The sequence below is a fragment of the Dasypus novemcinctus genome, chromosome 10, assembly GCF_030445035.2.
Source record: "Dasypus novemcinctus isolate mDasNov1 chromosome 10, mDasNov1.1.hap2, whole genome shotgun sequence".
Classification (NCBI taxonomy): domain Eukaryota; kingdom Metazoa; phylum Chordata; class Mammalia; order Cingulata; family Dasypodidae; genus Dasypus; species Dasypus novemcinctus.
Window position 1 is genome coordinate 10,003,350 of NC_080682.1, and position 15,452 is coordinate 10,018,801.

Below are 15,452 nucleotides of genomic sequence, written 5' to 3' on the forward strand. Positions count from 1 at the left end.
CTTGTATACCTCCACAGACAGAGAACTCACCACCCCCTGAGGCAGCCTACTCCACTGGTGGAAGGTTTGGATTGCCAGCAAGTTTTTCTTTAGCTGGAGCCAAAATCCACCCCTCCACCCTGCCCCCAAAACACACTCTTCTCACACCTATCCATGGGCTGCCTTCTGGGGCCACCAGAATGTGTGTAAACCCAGTTCTTCCTCTCTGGGAGCTGGGGGAGGCCCCTGCTGTCTCACTCCCAGCTGGCATGAGAGGGAGCTGGCGTGAGGAGAGCCAGAGGGGGGCTGGCGTTCCCACGGCTGGAGGTGTGCTTGCGTGCATGTATGGGCGTGGCCAGAGTGGAGGCTGGGCTGTGTGGTTGCTGGGAGCAGGGGAGGGCCCGCAAGGACCTGGAATGGCCCTCGGGCCTGGCCTGCACTCTGCCAGGGGGCATGGTTCATCTGGGACCAACCAAGTCCCAGGGCTGGAACACACATTCTTTTGCTCAGTTTGCTCTGGAGGTCTGGTGGCCCAGGCAGGCAGGCAGGCCCAGGAATGGCGCCACGGGTTCAGCGCAAAGCATCTGGTGTGGAAGGCCGATAACCTTGGTCCTAGAAGCTTCTGGTATGGAAGGCCAGTAACTTTGGTTCAAGTCTTGCTGTACTGTGTGACCTTAGGTCAAACCTAGCCCCTCTCTGGGACTCTGTTTCCACCTTGTGAAAACGAGAGGGGTGGAGTCCAGGAGCTCCGAGGTCCCTGTCTCTCTCAGTCCTGGGGGCTGGAAGTCTGGGGCAGTGTCCCCTGAGCAGGCGAGATCTGAGAAGGGAGGGCTCTGAGCCCCGGACACTGCCCTGAGGTCTGTGGACAGTGCAGAGGGGAAGAAAGGCCCCAGGCCTCGGAGCCAGCAGATCCCACGTGGTGACGGGGTCGCTGGGGGTGAATGCGGCATTCCAAGCTCAGTCTCCTTGCCTTAAGCCTGGGGTGATGGAACTACCTCCTGGAGCCATGGGGATTAAATGGGACAACGCACACATTGGTCCGCCCTGTATCTGAGACAGAATGGGGAGCCATACATTTTCAGCTCACATGCTACAGCGGCATTGACTTGGCCATGGGAAGATGAGGATGGAGCTGTCCAGCTCGGGAGGGCCCAGAAAGCATCACTGGGAGGGAGAAGCAGTGAGCGAGAAAGTAGCCAGGGACCCTGAGGGCGGCCTAGCCCCCCGTCCCCTCCAGCTCTGCTCACCACAGGCCCAGGGCGGCAGAGCCCATCTGTGGAAAGGAGACACCAGGGAGCTGATGGGGTGTGAAGTCCCAGGATGACACAGAGGGCAGCTCCCCAGAGGGGCGATGGCTCTGGGCCAACAGAGGCTGGCAGTGCACGCTGCACTGACGTCAGGGAGCGGGCCGGATGTCCCGGGGCTGCTCCACCAGCGTCCCTGCACTCGCAGTGGGCACTGGAGCTGTCGACTGGGTCTTGGGGGCCGGGCCTGGACACGGCCGCGGGTGCAGAGGGGACTTCCACGGCAGGGAGCACTGCAGACAGAGGGACCACTGCCTGCTCACCTCCGGAGAGCACCACTTCCTTGCTGCATTTGTGCAAGGCAATGGCCCGGGCTCCTGGGAGCAGGTCTCTGGGGATAAGGGTTTCTGTTGAGGCCAGAGAGTGGAGTACCAGGAGTCGAGGAAGGGTGGTGCATGAAGTGGGACAGTAAGAGAGCATCCTGCCTCCTGCGAGAAATGGTGGGTCCAAGACTGGGCCAGCAGAAGTCTAGGTACAGGGGTCCTGGGAGGGGCTGCAGAGAGGAGAAAGCAGCGTTTCCTGGGAACTGTGGGGTGGAAAGGAAAGGACCCAGGTGTCCGCTTAGCTCATGCTCCTCTGGGGGCTCTCTCGGCCTCCCAGGTTCATATCTGCCCTGAGGATGGGGAGGGGGTGCTCCCTCCTGGCCAGCCCCACAGCCCCGTGCCCTCGGCGCTGAGCCTGGCTGGCCTGCGCTGCGGAGCTGTGGGCTGTGGGGAGAATGAGTTATCAGCCCTGTGGGGCCGCAGGCCCAGCCCCTGCCCCTCCCTGGAGGCACCACCGCCGAAGCCCTGCCTCTGCCCCCATGGCCGGCTCCCAGGCACCCGCCCGCCACCAGCCCCTCAACACTAACCACCTTCCCCCAGGCTCCAACCGCATCCTGACCCGCAGGCCTGATGGAGGGCCTTCCTGGCCCCTGCCCCTGCCCCTTTACCCCCGTGTCCCCCAGGGAACACACCCTCTAGCTGCGGGTTCTCAGGCTCCAGCCCCTATCTTCTCCCAGGCTCTGGAAGGCTTCCCCACCATCCTTCACTCCGTATTCTGCCAACTTCCGGGGACGGGAGGGAGATTCGGCCCTTAGCCTTCTTCAGTGAGACCCCCCTGCCCTCCCCCTAGGGGCATCAGGCGGGGGTGGGGGGTGGGGCAGGGGAACGAATCCCCTCCCTCTCTCTAACCAGGGAGAGTGGACAGCGGCACGCAAGCCCATTCCCTCCGCCAGCGGAAATCAATAGCTAATTAATTCCCTCCCCAAAATAGTGTCTGGAGGTGGGGGTGGGGGAACTGGGAGGGAGGCAGACAGAGCCGGGAGAGACAGAGACCCTGAGTGGGGTAGAGAGAGGGAGGAATGGGCACTCCACTGGCCACCAGGGCTGAGGCCTTTGCTGGGGAGGGGTCTCTGCCCCCCCTCAGGAGAAGAGGGGGGCTTTGGTCTTTCCCTCCCCCAAGGCTGAGGGACAACCCTCCCCTGCCTGGGGCTGGGGCGGGGGTGCATGTGTGTGTGTGGGGTGAGGGCATCAATCAGGCTGGGAGCAGGTGCTGCATTTAATTTGATTGGCTAATTAGCCCGCGCATGTTAATTATCCCCATTACCCAATGAGGAGAGGCAATGGAAGAGCTATATATAACCCCGACGGTGTTTGTAGGAAGTAGGGGTGGCGCAGGCTCGGGCATCCTCCACCCCTGCTGGGGAAGGGGCAGCCCTTGGAGGGGCCGGGGGCAGGTGACTGGGGTCCCTGCGGGAGCCTGTGGGATGGGGGTGGGATGGGCAACAGGCTCAAGGAGTCACATGGAAAGAACGGAGGACTGAGCCTTGGGAGCCTCTTAGAGGTGGTGCCCCAAACACTACCGCCAGCCTCCCCAGGCCCCCTTTCCCCACCTGCCTTCTGCGTACATGTCACTCCAACCAGCCCTGCCCCCCGTGGCTCTCTGTTCACCCCCTAACTACTGTGTTTCAGGGGAGCCCTACCTTTTCCCCTTTCATACCCCAGCTTCCTTCCACACGGCTCTCCTCACCCCATCCCTCGGCCTTCTTCCTCTCCAGGTCACCCAACTCCTCCTCTTTTGAGTCCCACCTCTCCCCAGCTACACCGCTGGCTGCTTTGCTTTTTGTCTCCTTCCTGGATCTAAGTCCTAGTTCCCTGCTGTCTAGCTGTGTGACCTTGGACAAGTCTCCAAACTTTTCTAAGTTGGTTTCCTGAATGCCTAATGGGAATAAAGGGACTTCTCAAAGTGATTAGGTAAAATGACAGTTGTAAAAGTGCCCAGTGCCCAGGGCCTTGACAAATGCTCTCTGAATTCGGAATTTAATTTTCTTCCATCTTTCTTTTGCTTCTCTCCCATCAGACCACCTTTCTCCTCCATTACTCTTCCGCTTCTGTCACTCTGCATGTGCTTCCTCTCCCCCCACCCCAATCTTTCCCTGTCTTTTCCTAAACTCCAGCTCCTCCCTGCTTCTCTCTCAGGCTTCTCCCCACCTCCTTCCCTCCCTCCCTCCCTCCCCAAAATAAAATCAATGCAATATTCAGGAGGGTTGTTGGATATAAATAATTACGACTCAGAGTTTAACGAGATGCAAATTCCCCTCCCCGGCGTGGGGTATAAATTGCTCTCTGACAGCCTGTTACAAGGGTAATCATTTCAGAAAGGCAATTTTATGCAAATGAGCCTGCCTGCCTCCTGGTGGCTCCCCCAGCCCTGGTACCCTGAGGGTGGGGGAGGACTGAAGTGTGGTGAAGAGAACCGAGGCAGAGGGGCCAGGCCTGGGCTGAGCCCTGGGAGCTGGCTGGAAGCTGAAGAGGAAGGATCGGCGGGTCTGGAGCCTGGGAAGGGGGGCGAGTGTGGTTTGGGGGGAATTGGAGATTTCAGTGGCAATGCCTGTGTCCCTGTGTGGATGGGGAGGGCTTTGGGGCCTGGATACCTGGGCCCTGGTTGGCCCCGCCCCCCTTCTCAGCCGGCGATACCAGTGATACCATTGACGAATTGGCATTTAATTAATCCCAATGAATTATTTAGCAACTTCATTATCCACCATCAGGGGCTGATGAGGGAAAGCCTCGGCTGGAGGTGAGAACCACGCTTAGAGTTTGAATGGCTCAGAGAAGAAGGGGTTGGGGGTCACCAGCCGCCAGACCCCGAGCCGCACGCGTAGGAGCTGGCCCTGGTGCTGACGCCTGGGGGCTTTGGGAGGGTAAGCGTCTGGGCAGCCGCGCTGGGTTCCTACCGAGCTCTGTGGTGTCACTGCGTGTGTCACCTTCCTCCCCTCCTGTCCGTCTCGCAACACCCCTAGTGAACGCCGTCGCCCCCCCCTCCCGCCCCCAAGTGTTGGCTTTCAGGACCCCGGCCAGTGATGGTGTCTCCAGGTCAGGGCCCGCTCAAGTTCGGGGCCAGTTTCCCAAGTTGGGCGCCTGCTAGGGTGACGGTAAGGGGCCAGCTACCGACGGCCCCCTCCCTCGAGCCCCTCAGTAACCCTTTCCTCTCTGTTCTCCCGCAGGCATCCCTCCTCCACCTGTCGCCCGAGCCCGCGGCGGGGGAGGGGCGCCGCCGCAGCCGCCTGGGGAAGCCGCACCTCAGCCTCTGCGCCTCGCCCCGCGGCCGGGCCCATGGCCTTGTGAGCCTGCAAGGAAGCCCCGCTCGGCGCGGGGGGCGCCCGGCCCCCTCCCCGCCCCATGCGCCCGCGGCTCTGAAGTCTGAGCGGGGCCGGGGGCCGGGCGGGGCCGGGACCGCCGGAAGCATGACGCCCGGGAGCCGGTGGCGACCGCCGCTACCGCCGCCGCCGCCGCTGCTGCTGCTGTTGCTGGCGCTGGCGGCGGGTGCGGGCGCCCTGGAGTTTGGCGGCGGCCCGGGCCAGTGGGCGCGCTATGCGCGCTGGGCGGGCGCGGCGAGCAGCGGCGAGCTCAGCTTCAGCCTGCGCACCAACGCCACGCGCGCGCTGCTGCTCTACCTCGACGACGGCGGAGACTGCGACTTCCTGGAGCTGCTGCTCGTGGACGGGCGCCTGCGGCTGCGCTTCACGCTCTCGTGCGCCGAGCCCGCCACGCTGCAGCTGGACACGCCGGTGGCCGACGACCGCTGGCACATGGTGCTGCTCACCCGCGACGCGCGCCGCACGGCGCTGGCGGTGGACGGCGAGGTCCGCGCCGCCGAGGTGCGCTCCAAGCGGCGCGACATGCAGGTGGCCAGCGACCTGTTCGTGGGCGGCATCCCGCCCGACGTGCGCCTCTCGGCGCTCACGCTCAGCACGGTCAAGTACGAGCCGCCCTTCCGCGGCCTCCTGGCCAACCTGAAGCTGGGCGAGCGGCCCCCCCGCGCTGCTGGGCAGCCAGGGCCTGCGTGGCGCCGCCGCCGACCCGCTCTGCGCGCCCGCGCGCAACCCCTGCGCCAACGGCGGCCTCTGCACGGTGCTGGCGCCCGGCGAGGTGGGCTGCGACTGCAGCCACACGGGCTTCGGCGGCAAGTTCTGCAGCGAAGGTGAGCCCCGGAGCCGCCGCCCGCTGCGGGGGCGGGGGGCTGGGGGTGCCCCCGGGGGCTGCGAGGCGTGAGAGTGCGGACCCCAACGGGTCCCTGCGAGACGCGTGTGAGAAGCGTGTCCGGGCAGGAGAGTGCGTGCGTTCGGTCAGGGAGCCGCGGGAGCGGGCGCGGGGCCGTGCGGGGAGTGCGGGCGCGGGGTCCGTGGCGGGCCGCGGCGAGCTGCGAGTGGGCCCGAGGCCTGAGTGCGCAGGTCCTGCTAGGGGCTGATGAGAGGGTGAGCGTCGGGCACGTGAGGCGGGGGCCCGGGTCGCCGAGGGCTTGAGGGGCCGGCCAGGGCCCGTGGATGGGGTCTTACGCGCGCCGCGGACGAGGCCCTGTGCGCGGAGACTGTAGGAGCTTAAGGCCCGGGGGCTCTTAGGCTGCCCCGAAGAGCAGTGGGCGGGACCTGCGGACAGGGGGGGCGTGGTCTGCCCAGGGGCCCGGGGCGTGGTCGGCCCAGTGGGCGGGGCCTGAGGGACCCGGGGCGTGGTTGGCCCAGTGGGCGGGGCCTGCGGGCGGGGGGCGTGTTGGTCCGTGGGCGGGGCCCAGAGTCGAGCTGACTCGACGAGGAGGAGACGCCTGAGAGGGCGGTGGGCGAGGGGCGAAGGGAGCCAAGGCCGGTGAGGGCCAGAGGGCCTTGTGAGGTTGTGCCGGCTCACGGTGCCAGCAGGCGCCAGAGCCCCTTCGAGAGACTGAGGGAAACCTGAGGGAAGGAGTGGCGGGAGCTGCCCGGGCTGCTGACAGGAATTGACTCTCCTGCCGAGGCACACAGGGCTGGTAGATCCCGTGGGAGACTGGGAGTGGCGGCTTTAGTTTTGAACACGGGCGGCCTTGCGAGTGCGAGCTCTAGAAGGGAGGTGACTGGGCTGAGAGGGGTTGTTAGAGCTCCGGAGTCTGGGCTTGACTATGAAGTACGGCCTTGAAAGGGCACTGGCAGGCTTGAGAGAGGCAGGGGTTCCGCCAGCCCCCCGGCTCCACGAGGCAGCGTACTTGGCAAAGAGATGGTGACGTGAGGGGCACAGGTCACTGGGCTGAGCCAGGCCTGGAGCCGGGCTGTGATTTCAGTGGGAATGGGATAGGAGGAGCTTTGAGGAACCTCTTTTACTTTGGTTCTTTTGGGGGGTGGTGGAGGGCTCCCCCATCATTTGGGCGCGGGGCATGTGGACTCCTTCATCTCTTGTCCATGGCACCTGTTTTCTGGGCAAGCGTGTGCAGACAGGCATGCTTACCTCTCTCTGGGAACTCCTAGAAGTTGTGGGTCCCTGAGTGGTTGCGTGTGCGTGTTTGTGTGTGACTTTAAGGGGAGCAGCCCTGGGGGGAGGCCTTGGGATGGGAGGCCTTGGGATGGTCGTCCTTGTGGCTGCATTTGCTGGTGGACAGCTGTGGGAGGAGCTGAGTCTGTCGGCACGGCCTGGGGTCTGGGAAGTCCGCACTTTACACAGTATTTTGATTGTGCATCTGTTGTTGTGGTCGATGAATACATAAGGCAGGTTTTGTTTTTGGTTTGTTTTCGTGGGGTTGTTTGTATAAGGTTGTTGGATGTATCTGTAGAGAATTGTGTGTATTAAGTTAACCTGACACCTTCTCACCTTTCCTCCAAGGAGTTCAGGTGCTCCCTAAGCTGTGAAATTGTGTGTCTGTGTCTATGCCTGCATGCAGAGGCCCGTGCATCTGGCAGTGTGTAGAATGTGTGTGAATGGATCTGTTTGAATAGTGGTGTTTATAGATAGAAGTCCAATGCCTAGTGCACAAGTGTGAGAGTGCATGTGAGCGCATAGCTTCCTGTGTCCCTGTTTTAATGTGAGACCTCAGTAAAGCACCTGGACACTAGGAGGAATTTTTCTCTTCAGGACCTTAACCTGATTCCTTGGTTTCTGTGACCTCCCCTGCTGCCCCCACTCCCAAGCCTTCCTGAAAAAATTGGATGACCCACCCTTCTAATCAGACAGAAGGAAAATCTGAGCCACAGGGAGGTTATAATCTTACTTGGCTGAATTGGGGCTGGGTTGTATAAAAAAGCAGCCAGGGGCAGCCTGGTCACTCAGAGTCCTTGTATACATTCCCAGAAAGGATTCCTTGGCCAGAGGCCCCAGGGGAATCAAACAGGTGTGCATTTCCTAATACAGGTTGTGTAGTTGTATGTGTAAGATGTATTTGTGTACTGGTGTGTTAGAGGGATGGTTGTGTGTTAGAGGGATGTATCATATGGGTGTTCCAAATGTGTATCAGATGGGTATGTCAGCTGTGCTGGGGCTGTGAGAGATAACTGTTTGTGTATCTGTGTACCTGACCCATTGTGAGGTGAGTATATGTGTGTGTGTGAGATTCATGTAAGAAAGGGGCAAGTGGGTGTCAGACAACTGTTAGGGGAGGGTTGCTTCTGTGTGTGTATTTGCATGTGTGTGTGAGAGAGAAGCGGGGGATGAGAGAGAAAGAGAACAGTATCTCTTGAAGAGTGGCACGTTGTCTGTGATAAAAAGGCAGGGATTGTGTCTTTAGTCATCTCTCTATTCCCTGCACCTCATGTAGTACCAGGTACTTAATGGGTGTTTGATAAAGATTTATGGAACGAATGAAGAGATATTCATAAGAATTTGAGAGAATATGGCATTGGGGGTAAGGCTGTGTATATGAAAATATGTACATGTATTTCCAGATTTATATTGTGAATGGGCATGGGGCTTGTAAACACGGATTGCTGGGAGTGCATCTGGAAGTGACAGGCACAGTGGTGACACAGTGGGGATTCCCCTCCTTCCCCATCCCCCAACCTTATTCCTTCTCCTTATATTTATTTCTTATTTCCTGGGAAGCTTTTATAGTACTGTGTGTATTTATACCTCTTTGAGTACAGTCTTATCCAGTCAAGAGGAGAGGCATGGGTTCCCACTGTTGGGTATTGGGGTCGGGGGAGAAAGACAGATCCCAGGGCCAGTTTCCAAGCTTCCTTGGGAATTACAGTCGTTTCCTTACTCCTTGCTTTGACCAGTCCCCAACTTTTCTCAGATCAGGGGCATTTTTAAAAGTCACAGCACCTCTTCCAAAGAGTAGTTATTAATTTTACATCTGTTTATTGTGAATATAAATGACTGAAATCTGCTGTGAATTCAGGAATGCTTTTAGATGACTGTGACATTATATATGCCATTGTGGTTATAAAATATACTTTAGAAAAAAATAGTTTTAGCTTTATATGCAAGGCATCCCAATCTGTCTCCAGATAATGTTTGGCAGACATATGGGTTTGTGGATCTTTTGGAACCCCACCTGCCTTCCTGGGATCTGGGCTTGCCCATTGGCTGAGAACTACCATGCTAGGAAATTCCCCCCACCCCCCTTCCCTGGGGTCTGGCCACTGGTAGTTGAAGTCAGAGCTAAGTGTGAGTGATTGAGTGTCTGTGTACCAGCTGCTGAGTACCTGTGAGAGCTGGGATAGAGTCAGTTGGGACAGTGCAGGAGATTGCCTGTGAACCCTTCCTTGTGTCACTCAGGTGTGAAGAAAGGACTGAAACGTGATAAAGGAGACCTGTTGTAGTGGGGCACAGGTGCATGGGACGGTGTGTCAGGTGTATGCCTTGCTCCCAAGAGCAAGAGGAATGTGAAACTAGTGGTGATGTGTATGCTTGCAGGGAGGTAGACACGTGTCTCGTGTGTGTTTAGTAAGTTTGTTGGCCATCTGATTCAACAGATAGGTATGGAGGCTTCCTTATGCGGGAGGCTGAAGAAGAGCCCGAGATAAATCAAAGGTCTCCCAGTGCCCTGGGATTTGACTATTTAATTGGGGAAGTGGACGAAAAAGCAGGACAATGTAGTGGTTATGAATACAGATTCTGCAATTAGACTGCACAATTAAATTGTGAAAATTAAATGTGCTAATTCATGTAAAGTGCTTAGATCAGTGCCTGGCATATAGAGAGTGCTCAGTAAATAATAGGAAAAAAACCAGTTCAACATAGGGTGGGATATATGCTAGTGAGATGCAGCAAGGCGATGGTGCTTAGTGGTTATACTAAGCAGACTCTGGTGGCGCAGATCTGGGTTTAAATCTGTCTTCTCTGTTCTCTAGGCATGTGACAGCAGGTGTGTACCTAAGTGTAGATGAATTTTCCCTTATCTGTAAAATGGGGATAAGCATCCTTCTCTCATGAGTTTGTTGTGAGAATTGAATGAGTGTCTGGTACATCCTAAGCAGTGAGTAAGTGGTAGTTATTAAGAGCAAAGTGCTTTTGGGTTTCCAGGAAGGTGAGCATTTACAGGTTGGGGGACCAGTCATGGGTTTAAGAAAAGCATGCAATTTAAGATTGGCCTTGAAAATGGAGTAGTAGTAAGCTGGTTTTGGGGGAGGTCATTACAAGCAAAGGGACTGGTAAGAACTAAGGCATAGAAGTGGAGAAATGCAATTCCTATTTGTAGAGGGGCAAGCAGGACTGTAGGGAGTAGGGAATCCAAAGCAGGAGAGGTAGGTTGAAGCCAGATCTTCAGCGATTTGACTGAAGCCATTCAACTAACACTTACTGAGTGCTGATTTTGGTCAGAGAATTGGCAAATGGGACCACACAATAATTTGGAGCAGATTTATGAATAATAATAAGAATATAATGATAATCCATTTAGGAAGCTTAGAGTAAAATGGTTTATAGAGGGTAGAGTTAAGTGGTGAAGAAATTAGTTGGGAAACTGTTAGAGAAGTTCAGGAGAGGATATTGCAGCCCTGGACCTTGGTTGTCATGGGGAATGATGAGGACAAGTGGTGGCAGCTGTGATGGCAGAGGTCGCTGAACACCATTGGTGAGCTTGAAGCTGTGGAGCTCTGCCTCCTGGATGTAGGGATAGGGAAGGCATCATAGAAGAAGAGTCAAGTTTGTGTGATTGGAATGATGATGAAGGGGTGTTTTAGTTTTCCTGGCTGTTGAAACACATACCATGCAATAGGTTGCTTAAACAAGAGGACATTATTGGCTCATGGCTTTGAAGCTAGGAGAAATCCAAATCAAGGTATCACCAAGGCGATGCTTTCCTCTCAAAGACTGTCATTCTGGGGCTGGGGTGATCCTTGGTCCCGGGCTCCGCAGTCACATGGCAGTGCACATGGTGGCCTCTCCCTTTTCTCCTGGGTTCTGTTGATATTCAGCTTCTGCCTGCTCCCTCTGTGGCTTTCTCCCTATCTGAATTTCACTCTCTTATTAAGGTCTCCAATAATAGGAGTAAGATCCATCCTAATTGAGTTGGGCCACACCTTCACAGAAGTAACCTCATCAAAAAGTCCTACTTAACAATGTGTTCACACCCACAGGAATGGCTTAAATTTAAGAACACGTTTTTCTGGGGTACCTAACTTCAAACCACCACAAGGGGTAAAGGAAAGAGAGAAGTCAGGCGGGGGTGTTGGTTTGGGGTCATAGATAATACATGTTGAGTCATGGTGCCCCTTGGTGTCCCTTGGCAGAAGTGGTTGGGAGTGTGAGACCAGAACTTTTAATGGAAGACAGGGTAGCAGATGGAGACCAGAACTTTTAATGGAAGACAGGGTAGCAGATAGTATTTGAAACTCTGGGATCAGAGGAGGTGGCCAAGTGAAGGAGGAGTTTGGACCAAGAGAAGAACTGGTATCAGACAGCAAAGAGAGGAGAGAGAGGGGACTAGCAGCTAATGAGCATTTCACAGAGGGTGAAATAGAGGCTCAGCTGGAGGAAGATCTGGGATCTGAGCCCTGAGCTGATTCCAGAGCTTGTTGCTCCCCACCTGTCCATCCTGCTTCCAAAAGGGAGAGTGGTCAGCAGTGTCCACTGATTACCTGCATTTAACTTGTTGGGGCTCCACCTAGGGACAATGTTTCATCAGAACCAGTAACCATCCCAAAATCCTAGAGCCACCACTTCCCCTTAAGCTAGCATGTGATGAGGGTGTCCCCATATTTGTCAGTCAGCTGTCACAGAACTGAGAGAGGGCAATGCAAGAGAGGAGTAGACTCTCAGTCTTCTGGAGCCTCGGGGAGGAACTTACTCTGAACAGCAGGGCATTATCCCATTAAAACACAAAGCTCACCACAATGTAAGGCATTTCAGAGGAAAATCTTTCTAAAATTTCTTGCTTACTCTCTGCCTCCGTAAATGTAATGTCTGGAGTGTGAGTTAAGCTTTTCTCGATGACTCAGCATTGTTGTGGTTCCCTCAGGCATCACACCACTGTCATCCAGTGGTCTCTTCACTGAGGCCCATCCCTGTGTGAAATGGCCCTTGCCTGTTGTGCCTTGCGTTCTTATATTAGCTTTTTATAGTTTTTCTATCTCCGCCCTTAGGAGGCATTGTCAGGTGGTACCCATCTGTATGTGTGTATGTGTGTGAGTGAGTGAGTTGAACCAGCATTCCTGAACAGGTTAGAATTGTATGTCACTAAAAGTGAATTGACTCCAGTTAGGGTCCGAGAGGCTCTCCTATGAGGGTTTTTGAATGCACAGGTGCTGTGATGTCTGTTTCAGGTGCTTAGAAGTTGGCTCTTTTGTGTGTGTTTTTTTCTTTTGTTCCAGCCTCTACCACTGTCTTTGATAATGAATCTGTTAGAATCCTGGGTTCCTGTTAGGCTAGACAGTACCATCTATGACAGAGCCTCTGCCCTCTGGGGACCTGCCAATACCTATATGTGGGAAAGTTGAGGAAATTAGGTCATGTGTGTGGAATCCCTTTGTTAGAGTTAACATTCATTACCTGAGGTCCTTACAGTTTCTGCCCTTGGAAGCTACTCTAGGCAGAATGTGACGACTGTCCAGGAGAGTGGTGCAGGACCCATTGTTGAGAGAGAGGGCCCCTAATAAAGTATCCTATGGCATAATGGTTAAGAGCATGGGATACCTGGATGTGAATCCTGGTTTTGCTACTTGGTAGCCATGCAAATTTGGATAGTTTACTTATTTCCATTATTTTTCAATGCCCTACTCTGGACAATAGGGGTAATAATGGTGCTGAAAGGACTGAATGAGTTAATGCATGTACATCCTTTATAATGTGCCAGGCACTATTCTAAGTGATCAATAAAACACCTAGTAGAATTACCCCTAGTGATCAGGAAGGCTTCAAAGAGGAGGTGGGAGATGGCTTCATCTTGCGGGATGAATGAGTAAGATTTGTAGAGGGGGATTGGAAAGGGAAGGGTTTTCCTGCCAGGAGAATAACCTAAGCCAAGACTTGAGGGGATGTGAGTTGAGTGTATCAGGGATAGTGAGGAAACCAAGATGGTTGCAGCTTTGTTGGAGATAAAATCAGAACTGTAGCTAAAGTCAGATTCTAAAAGTCTTGATTTCTGGGCCAAGAGTGTTGCCTGTTGAAAGTTTTAAAGCCAAACAGATTTGGGTTCGAGTTTTGACTCCCTCCCTCACCAGCACTGTGTGATCTTAGATGAGTTGTTTTCAAATTCTGAATCTTGGTTTCCTCATTCCTAAGAGGAAATAATAATAATAATATCCACTCACAAGGTAGAAGAGGTGAGTAAACGAAACAATTGCCCATGAAGAGCCAGGCCTACTCTAAGTTTTCAATACTTGATAAGTGGTTTTTTTTTTTAAAGATTTATTTTTTCTTTATTTCTCTCCCTTCCTCCCCCACCTCCCCCTGCCCAGTTGTCTGCTCTAGGTGTCCATTCGCTGTGTGTTCTTCTGTGACTGCTTCTATCCTTATCAGTTGCACCGGGAATCTGTGTTTCTTTTTGTTGCGTCATCTTGTGTCAGCTCTGTGTGTGTGTGGCGCCATTCTTGGGCAGGCTGCACTTTCTTTTGTGCTGGGCGGCTCTCCTTATGGGGTGCACTCCTTGTGTATATGTGGGGGACACCCCTGTGTGGCAGGCACTCCTTGTATGCATCAGCACTGCGCATGGGCCAGCTCCATACAGGTCCAGGAGGCCCGGGGTTTGACCTGCAGACCTCCCATGTGGTAGGCGGAAGCCCTATCCATTGGGCCAAGTCCGCTTCCCAATAAGTGTTATTTTATTATTCGTTTAACAAACATATGAATGCCTGTTTTTGAGCCAGGAACTGTGCAAGCAGTTGGATAAAGAGAGATGAACAAGACAGTGTCCTTGCTTTTGGCTATCTCACAGTCCAGTCAGGAAGCAGACACATAAAGACAATTGCAGTATAGATTTGATAAGTGACATAGTAATAAAATGTACAAAAGAGGGGGATGATCAGCTCTACCTAGGACGTCAGTTCACAATACAGATGGAGGTGTGTTGACCTGGGCCTTAAAGGAAGAGGTGACTTCCTTAGGCAGTTTTAGGGGAGGAGATGGGAATGGGGAAGGGTGTGTCAAGTAGAGGGAACAGCATGTGCAGAGACCCAGCATATTAAGGAAACAGGAAGAAATTTGGTGTGGCTGGAGTCAGGATTGTTGCAGAAAAGGAGGTTGGAGGGAGGTGTGGCCAAATTTTGAATAGACTTTCTTGAGAAACCTGAACTTTATCTGTAGGCAGTGGGAAGCCTTGAAAAGTTTTTAAACAGGGTTGTGCCATTGTTGGACCCCTTTTGTGGTGTTCGGAATCTGAATTGCAGGGTGAAAAATCTGGCTTTTGGGGGAGATGAGTTGAGAGGCTTATTAGTGTTCTGGGGAAAACTGGCCAAGGGCCTGGGCTCAGAGCCATGCCGTGGGTGATGGAGGGATGGAATAGGTTTCTAGTTTCATTTAGCTTTCAGGGCTTGAGAAGATGGAACCAAAAGGACTTGGTGATGGGTATTAAACAAGAGCGAGGCTGATTTGGGGAGGCTTAGTTTGCCTAGAGAATAGAGACAGGAGGATAAAGTCTGGGGAGAAGGGTTTTAAAGTCCATCTTGGCCATCGTGAGGGTGAGATGACCATGAGACATTCGGGTAGAGCTGCTTAGAAGCAGATGCATATAGAGGTCTGTAGCCCAGGGAATCAGGGCCACTGGGAAGTTCTAAGTGTGTATGTGAATGTGTGTTGATCACAGCTGTGTATTTAGTAAGTTCTCTTGGGTGTTGGTGCCAAGAGAACTGGGCCGGAGATGGGCAGGGAGACCTACCAGAAGGAGGCTGGTGCAGTAAGCCAGATGCGAGGGGCTGAAGGTGTAGGCTATGATGCCCTAGGACTGCAGTGGACAGAGGCAAAGGTGATTTTGTGCTCCTGGGCCAATTCCTTGTGTACAAAGGAGAGAGACATACCTACCTGTCTCTCTCTGGGTCTCTGAGAGGCAGGACCACCGTGATGACTCAAGTAGATGACCAGTATGGTGCCAGTACCTGATTTCATCAATCCCTGGAGCCTGGTAGAGGGAGGGCCATGTAGTGGGTGCTCCATAAGTATTCATTGAAAGCAGTGCCTTTGCCAGCTCCAGGGAAATGGGCTCCTCTGTGGTGAGGGTGGGGATGGGGAGCATGGATTCAGAGGTGGAGTTTAGATGTCTGGGAACCGTCGAGGAGTTGCTGAGTAGACTGTTGGGGATGCAGGACTCTTCCTCAGGGAAGAAGTCATGGCTACAAATTCAGGTTAGGGAGTCCCCAAGCCACAAAGTGAGTGATGACCAAGGAAAATGGGTAGAAGAGAGGCAGGGGCAAGCCTGAGGGTCCTGTTTGGTGGGTGATGGCTTCTGTGGATCAGCAGAAAGCAAAGGGCAGCAGAAGAAAGTAGGAAAATGAACCTGCAGTTGTTGTTTCTTGGAAGC

At 54.4% G+C, this 15,452-nt stretch overlaps 1 protein-coding gene across 1 annotated transcript in view; it reads left to right on the top strand.

Moving 5' to 3' along the window:
- The first annotated feature begins 4,927 nt into the window (after window positions 1-4,927).
- NRXN2 (neurexin 2) overlaps window positions 4,928-15,452 on the top strand; it is a 101,880-nt gene continuing 91,355 nt past the window's right edge. Inside the window, 2 exon segments of the mRNA XM_058305233.2 lie at window positions 4,928-5,577; window positions 5,579-5,747. Of these exon segments, the coding sequence (XP_058161216.1) occupies window positions 5,011-5,577; window positions 5,579-5,747 (736 nt within the window). The 5' untranslated portion in view covers window positions 4,928-5,010.